This window comes from Pinus tabuliformis, chromosome 9 (assembly GCF_031772625.1).
Source record: "Pinus tabuliformis cultivar Carrire ecotype Pingquan chromosome 9, CPIR1, whole genome shotgun sequence".
Classification (NCBI taxonomy): Eukaryota; Viridiplantae; Streptophyta; class Pinopsida; order Pinales; family Pinaceae; genus Pinus; species Pinus tabuliformis.
This window is the reverse complement of record NC_142307.1, coordinates 574,152,862-574,161,559: the sequence shown is the minus strand read 5'-3', so window position 1 is coordinate 574,161,559 and position 8,698 is coordinate 574,152,862. Positions and strand designations below refer to the sequence as shown.

General features: G+C 37.5%; 1 protein-coding gene across 2 annotated transcripts; it reads right to left on the bottom strand.

Moving 5' to 3' along the window:
- Positions 1 to 795: 795 nt before the first annotated feature.
- Positions 796 to 5,126, bottom strand: LOC149149853 (uncharacterized). Of its 2 annotated transcripts, XM_089440418.1 has the most exons (3): positions 1,398 to 5,126; positions 1,163 to 1,211; positions 796 to 1,018 (listed from the first exon to the last, which is right to left on the bottom strand). In XM_089440418.1, the coding sequence occupies exon 1, from the start codon at positions 2,390 to 2,392 to the stop codon at positions 1,679 to 1,681; it is 714 nt and encodes a 237-aa protein (XP_089296544.1). In that variant the 5' UTR covers positions 2,393 to 5,126; the 3' UTR covers positions 796 to 1,018; positions 1,163 to 1,211; positions 1,398 to 1,678. The 2 variants fall into 2 exon arrangements, with proteins under 2 accessions (XP_089296544.1, XP_089296542.1); XM_089440416.1 differs by having other exon boundaries at positions 796 to 1,211.
- Between the last annotated feature and the right edge of the window lie 3,572 nt (positions 5,127 to 8,698).

Below are 8,698 nucleotides of genomic sequence, written 5' to 3'. Positions count from 1 at the left end.
TATAAAAAATGCTAGATATATAAGTACTTTGCACTGAACTTCTAAATATCAACTGTAACAGAGCTGCGCTAGTATATAAGAAGAACGAAGCAGTTCTGGGTAATTTTAATTAGAACTGCACATAAGTTGCTAATTAAAAGTATCAACGATATGCCAGATAAGCAAGCAAACTGAAGTACCAGTTCACAAATAGCAACACACAAAGAATTGGTGGTTGTATAGAGAATAACTAAGAAACTGTTGTAATAGTACAATGAACTCTAGCTCTCATCCAAATTGCCTTAACACAATGAACAAATCAGGTTTTAAAATCACAAAAGTTAAAAGGAAGCTACAACGAACAAATAAAAGGGCCACAAGGACGCTGAAATGGGTATTGTACGGCAATAAAATTGTATTGTTCTTTGAATATTTAAAGGAAATATGATAGAAAGCAGTTTCTACAGTAGAAACAATTCCAAAGTGTTTGGTATCCTACTTATTTTATGGGGCATTTTAAAAAACATAAGAAAACTTAGGTGTAAACACCTTGAACCAGACCAGAAAGATTTGCGAGGAATTGATGAAATTTATTTGATCAAAAACAATATAATTTACATATTTTTGCTCTATTATTTTGTTCACAAATCATAACCTTTACATCTTGCCAGGATGTTTGGATAGTACAAGAAACCAATACCGATGCGGAAGCTGTAAGACCCGCAACATGGAAATAGCCATCGTTGAATATACATTTGGCTTGCTCTTAGCATTTGGATGACAGGATCTTCCATGTGCCCAGACCACAATAGGGGATCATGGATGACAACAACTTTAACCTAAAGCCCAATATCCACAAATTGACTGACCAAACTTTACAGTACAATGTACACCTCTATCTAGGAATAAATTTGATATCCTCCCTGCTCGTCCCCAAGGTGCCCAGGGCTCTTTTCTTTTGCTTTAGGTAATAAATTTGATATCCTCCCTGCTCGTCCCCAAGGTACCCAGGAATCTTTTCTTTTGCTTTTGGTACCAACTGCAATCAGTTATTATTAATTATTGTTATTATTATGCATGCCAGGAGGAATGAGGATCTCTTCTCTGCTGTGCAGCATGAATAAAACTATAGAGAAAACCTGTAAGGTTTTCAATTGTGATTGAAAACAAACAGAATACAGACCCTCGGCAACTGCTGTCATTTTTAATGCGGGTGTATTTTCCCTTTCTCCCTGCAATTCACATAATGTCCGGCATGAACAAAAAATTCAGATAGGAGTTACAGAATGACAAACTTCCTGGTATTTTCAGAGGGAAAAAATACAGGATAAAAGGATATGGATGTTGAAAACCCATAACATAACACTGTGGCACTCTACATAATTGAAATCGAAATGGTTGGTTCCCAGATACAATACCTTAGAAAAGAAAGCACATATGATGAATAGCAATCCTCTGCCTTTGAATTGGTCTCAATTAAGTCGCTGTTCCTTCCTTGTTTCCGATTGTGAAGTAAGGTGACTGCACAACCCATATCCCATCCACCACAATCACACCTGCCACCGAGTTTCCACCTTTCAATCAGAGGTGAAGGTCCACTTGATTTAATTTTGGATAAACCATGTATGTCTGCTGGCACTAGAGCCGTTATACTGGTCTTGCATTGCCTTTTACAATTTAAGTGATAGCTTCCAAGTCCTCAAGAACTTGGGGTAGGGCTCATTGCGGAATTATTGCTGCATTCTGACTTGCAAGAGTTATCTTGATCATGTGAACGTATTGGCTTTGAATTATGGAGGCTTTTGTCCAGAAATTTCTGTCCCCGTCCTCCTGGATTCTTTGAAACAGTGTCATTGTCAGTTCCACTGATCACTGTAGCTGTCAATTCCAGATGAGGAGAAAATGGCCGGGATAGACAAAGTTCGGCATCTGAGTCTAGAGATACCCCACCTACACCAGCTCTCCACACAAGCTGCATTTCCATCGAGACATCAGACATCAGACTGGATTGAAAGAATTCGCTGTATCTTTGTTGTGAAGGCTGACTCAACCGTAAGTCCGACGTCAGGTTCTTGATGGCCTGTTTAGTTGAGGCCACATAGCTTGGGACAAAACTAGTATTGTCGGCAATTGGACTAGAGGATGTTATTGATGTAGAGCATGAATCACCACAGTTGCCGTTTGGAATTCTCGTATGGTCCGACTGATCAGGAACAAGAATGCTATTCTCTGTTGAACATGTTTGTCTTGCAGGTCTCTCTTTGATATGTTCAATGTCTACACCAAATAGAACAAATTCAGTTTCCACATCAATTTCTAAGCTACCAAAACTGTTAATATCAGGGCATAATGAACTGGTGACTCTCATGTGTCCCACAAGATCAACAAGCGCTCGTCTTTTGAGGCTACCCATTTATTATTGTTTTTTATCAAAAGATTCAAAATTGTTTTATTATCAGGACCAGAATGAAATGTGTACAACCAGTCAAAACCTTCTCTGCCACGGTTGTTGACTTTCCACTTTTTGGCTACAAAAGCCTTTTTAGACTCCTTCAAAGAAAAGCTATGATATGGAAAATCCTTGAACGAACAGTGAAGAAGACCCTGTGAAATCAAAGGATGAGTAGGTGAAGCTGATGCACTTGGATGACTACGCTCTGTCTCTGATGTAGCAATAGGATATGGATCATTGTTTCCAGGTGATAGAACTGCCACTTCTTTTTGAGATTTGTCAGCGCAGCTTTCTGAAGACCCCATTTTCTAAATCCATATTCAACGAATGTTTGCATGGCATTAATTCCTTATTTAATTTTTTTGACCTCGGCTGAACGTATCCAGGAGATGACCATAGATGATGGTTTTTTTGAACTAATTTCATGCTGGCTCTTTCTGTGCTCCAAACACTAGTATTTTCATCTAAAGAATGCAAGGCAGGCACTTTCAAAGATCCATGAGAGCAGCTTCCCGCTAGATATGTTTCGGTATGTTTTACTGTAGGGTTTAACCACCCTACAGGGCTAACTCATGTTCCCACAAACGTTGTAGCCATAATATGCAAAGGAAGATTCTCTAGTTTGTATTGGATGATATGGGCAGCTACTGAAACTGAGGCTCTTAGAATTTCTATTCACACAGTTTCTTGGTGCATGCATTGAACTTCCCTTTTATGTTTGGTTTTTAACATGCCGCTGGACGGTAGATGCCACTGCTTTAACTCGTACATTAACATGCCTTTTACTACATTGAGGATCAATTCATGAGGCTGAGTCTGATTCAAGAAATAAATGTTTCCTCAGTAGAAGAAAACTGTTGCCATTGATCATTTCAAATAATGCTCTGAACCTTGAATTGATTACTCTTTGAAGACATGGTGTTTCCAATATCCATGGAAAATTTTCATGAATACACTTATTATGATCTATGTCTACAAGTGATAGGCAGGTACCCACTGACACAGAAATATCTGAACTTTCTCCCTGTATAGGCAAATCAAGAACAGAAGTACTCTTAACTATGGAGGCACGATCACCCACATTAATATAGGAACTATCCATATTTGTAACAGAAAATCATTACAACCATCATCAATTTGGATGTTTCCATTCTCTTCAAAAGCCTCTGTTAGAGGAGATCCTATATTCATTGAATCTGAATCTATCTCTAGAGTGGAATTTTTAGCTAATAATACTTCATTTTCAGCAAGACCTCCAGGACATTTTTCGGTAGAATGTAAAAATGTTGGACCAACATCTAGTTCATTGGGTGGCATGGAATTGTCTTTCTGAACAGTAACTCCTATCCCTGGAAAATGGCAAGGTTCAGGAATTGTACGAGTTGAGGGTGAAATTTCTTTGTATTTTAAAAGGGGTGCAATTTCATTGATTTTGCGTACTTCTGAGCATCCTGTCATTACCATCATTCCCTCTGGAACATTTAAATACTCATAAAGTTGAGATTGGTTGTATGACTTGATTTGAGCATATGCTGGAAATATTTCTTTGTCATCATGACTTGAGATATCTGTAGATATAGCCTGTTTCTGTAAATGCGCGTTTGCACATATGGTTGGGACTGAAAATGGAAGCATCTGTTGAACCCAGAGAAGATTAAATGGAAGAAAATATGACTTGCACATATGGTTGGGACTGAAAATGGAAGCATCTGTTGAACCCAGAGAAGATTAAATGGAAGATGATGGCTCATTCTCCCTCCCAGAAAAAGAGCTAGCTTCACTCCTACGGGAGAAATTTGACAATTCTAAAGTTGACGAGGAGTGAAAGGTCATGTCACCTTCTGCATCTCCTTCACTGCTACACCACATAGGCAAATTAGACCAGTCCTCTTCTCCAAAATGCACATCACTTTCCTGAAATGTCTCTCCTGTTTCCATGCTTTTAGGAGAATGATATGACTTTGAATCTAATTCTGTAGTGTCTTCTAACTCTTGTCCCTTCTCTGTTGTGCTACTTTGACAATTTTCAGAAGATTCTTCACCCATAATATTCTCAGCCACTTTTGGCAGGTTTTGTTTGACATGCACTACAGGTTTCACTTCACAGTTTGTTGCTTCCATATCCTTGTCCTCTTTAACATTGTTCCAGCTCCTTGACATCATTTTGTCTTGAAGTTCTTTGAAGTACATTGATAAGCAGAAACCTTTATCACTTCCGAAACATCTTCACCATGCACTTTCTGGGCAGAAATGTTAGGACGTCTTATTTTCAATGGCATATTACCACAAGAACGCTTGAGATGAGAGATACCCAGATTACGTCCAGAAAAGATACAAATTGGTGATTTTTTTAGTGACCTGTCCCTAGCCAGTTTCTCAACAATAGCTTTCACCTTTTTCTCAGGAAGACTAATTTGAGAGGCTTCCATCTTTATACGAAACCCTCCAGAAAAGATACAAATTGGTGATTCTTTTAGTGACATATCCCTAGCCAGTTTCTCAACAATGGCTTTCACCTTTTTCTCGGGAAGACTAATTTGAGAGGCTTCCATCTTTATACGAAACCCTCCAGAAAAGATACAAATTGGTGCTTCTTTTAGTGACATATCCCTAGCCAGTTTCTCAACAATAGCTTTCACCTTTTTCTCAGGAAGACTAATTTGAGAGGCTTCCATCTTTATACGAAACCCTCCTCTTTCCTTTTCATGAATAGAAGATTTTGATATCATTGGGCATGGACTATTTGCAACAAGTCCCATCATAAGTCGTCAAAATGGTCATAAGATTTTGTTCAATAGCACAATGCCTGACCTGCAAAACATAAACCCCGTTTGTTAATAAAATCTGGAGCATTAAAAAGCACATTTTCCTTCACAATGAAGCAACATATAAACCCTCAAAATTGAAAATATCCATCAAAATGAAGGAACATATCAACCCTCAAAATTGAAAATATCCATGTTCACAAATAGTGGAAAGAAGCAACATATAAACCCTCAAAATTGAAAATATCCATGTTCACAAGTAGTGGAAACACTGAAGTGTAAGGAATAAGTTGAAATTCAGTCCAATCATTCTTGGGAGGGCCATCATAATAGCATTTTTATCAACCAATGAACTATAATACTGTGATAGATGACTTAATAAGTATGGAGTAAACTTGCACGACGACAACTCACAAGCAGGAGAGCCAACCATTCAGAGCACAGACAATTACAACCATGACATGAATCTGCACAATGAGAACACAATGTCTTAAGAGCACTTTTTCGCAATTCAAGTTATATGATAGGAATAAAATTATAAAAGAAATGTACAAGATTGAAAAATACAAGCTCTCACCATTACATTTTGTTGCTTCTTGAAAAGATACAAATTGGTGGTTCTTTTAGTGACCTATCCAGTGGTTCTTTTAGTGACCTATCCCTAGCCAGTTTCTCAACAATAGATTTCACCTTTTTTCTCAGGAAGACTAATGTGAGAGGCTTCCATCTTTATATGAAACCCTCCTCTTTCTTTTTCATTAATAGAAGATTTTGATATCATGGACTATTTGTTGCAACAAGTCGCATCATAAGTCTTCAAAATGGAAGACGAGGCTTCCATCTTTATATGAAACCCTCCTCTTTCTTTTTCATGAATATAAGATTTTGATATCATTGGGCATGGACTATTTGTTGCAACAAGTCGCATCATAAGTCGTCAAAATGGTCATAGATTTTGGGTATATTATGCCCACATGATGGATTTTGTTCAATAACAAAACGTCTGACCTGCACAACATAAACACCATTTGTTAATAACATCTGGAGTTAAAAAAACACATTTTCCTTCACAATGAACTAACATATAAACCCTCAAAATTGAAAATATCCGTGTTTACAAGTAGTGGAAAGACTGAACTAAGATATAAACCCTCAAAATTGAAAATATCCGTGTTTACAAGTAGTGGAAAGACTGAATTGTAAGGAATAAGTTGAAAGTCAGTCCAATCATTCTTGGGAGGGCCATCATAATAGCCTTTTCATCGACCAATGAACTATAATACTAACTATAATACTAGACTGAACCGTAAGGAATAAGTTGAAAGTCAGTCCCATCATTCTTGGGAGGGCCATCATAATAGCATTTTCATCGACCAATGAAGTATAATACTAATTATAATACTGTGATAGATGACTTAAAAAGTATGGAGTAAACTTGAATGAGGACAACTGACAAGCAGGAGAGCCAACCATTCAGTCTTGGGAGGGCCATCAGAATAGCATTTTCATCGATCAATGAAGTATAATACTAATTATAAAACCGTGATAGATGACTTAATAAGTATGGATTAAACTTGAATGAGGACAACTGACCAGCGGGAGAGCCAACCATTCAGAGCACAGACAGTTACAACCATGACATGAGCTTTGCATGAATCTGCACAATGAGAAGCAGGAGAGCCAACCATTCAGAGCACAGACAGTTAAAACCATGACATGAGCTTTGCATGAATCTGCACAATGAGAACCCAATGTCTTAAGAGCACTTTTTTGCAACCCAAGTTATATATGATAGGAATAAAATAAATGTACAAGATTGAAAAATACAAGCTCTCCCAATTACATTTTGTTGCTTCCATATCCTTGTCCTCTTTAACATTGTTCCAGCTCCTTGACATCATTTTGTCTTGTCTTAAGTTCTCTGAAGTACATTGATAAGCAGAAAACACTTTATCACTTCCGCAACATCTTCACCATGCACTTCTGGGCATAAATGTTAGGACGTTTTATTTTCAATGGCATATTACAACAAGAACGCTTGAGATGAGAGATACCCAGATTACGTCCAGAAAAGATACAAATTGATGGTTCTTTTAGTGACCTATCCCTAGCCAGTTTCTCAACAATCTTTTAGTGACCTATCCCTAGCCAGTTTCTCAACAATAACTTTCACCGTTTTCTCATGAAGACTAATTTGAGAGGCTTCCATCTTTATACGAAACCCTCCTCTTTCTTTTTCATGAATAGAAGATTTTGATATCATCGGGCATGGACTATTTGTTGTAACAAGTCCCATCAAAAGTTGTCAAAATGATCATAGACTTCGTTCAATAGCACAATGCCTGACCTGCAAAACATAAACCCCGTTTGTTAATAACATCTGGAGCATTAAAAAACACATTCTTCTTCACAGTGAAGCAACATATAAACCCTCAAAATTGAAAATATCCATGTTTACAAGTAGTGGAAAGACTGAACTGTAAGTTGAAATTCAGTCCAATCATTTTTGGGAGGGCCATCATAATAGCATTTTTATTGACATCATGTTGAAATTGGGGTAGGCCTCATTGTGAAATTATTGTTGCATTTTGACTTGCAAAAGTCATCTTGATCATGTGAATGTATTGACTTTGAATTATGAAGGCTTTTGTCAAGGTATTTCAGGCTCCGTCCCCTTGGATTCTTTCAAACAGTGTCTTTGTCAGTTCCACTGTTCATAGTTTGTCTCTATGATCACTGTAGCTATCAATTCCAGATGAGGAGAAAATGGCTTAGATAGACAAAGCTCGGCATCTGAAATACCCCAACTACCCTAGTTCTCCACACAAACTGCATTTTCATCAACAGATCAAGATATAAGACTGGAATGAAAGAATTCACTGTGTCTTTGTTGTGAAGGTTGATTCAACCTTAAGTCCAACATTTTGTTCTTGATGACCTGTCTAGTTGAGGCCACATAGCTTATAGGATAAAACTAACTAGTATTGTCGGCAATTGGATTAGACGATGTTATTGATGTAGAACAAGAATCACCACAGCTTTTGTTTGGAATACTCGTATGGTCTGACTGATCAGGAAATAGAATGTTATTCTCTGTTGAACATGTTCGTCTTGTAGGTCTCTCTTTACTATGTTCAATGTTTAAATAGAACAAATTCAGTTTCCACAGCAATTTCTAAGCTACCAACACTGTTAATCTCAAGGCATAATGAACTGCTGACTATAATGTGTCCCACAAGATCCAGAACATGTTCCCAAAACTGTTATTCTCGGGGCATAATGAACTGGTGAGTATCAAGTGTCCCACAAGATCAAGAACAAGCTCGTCCTTTGAGGTTACCCATTTAATTTTGTCTTTTTCTAAGATTTAAAATTGTCTTATTATCAGGACCAGAATGAAACGTGTACAACCAGTCAAAACCTTCTCTACCCCAGTTGTTGACTTTCAACTTTTCGGCTACAAAAGCCTTTTCGGACTCATTCAAAGAAAAGTTACAATATG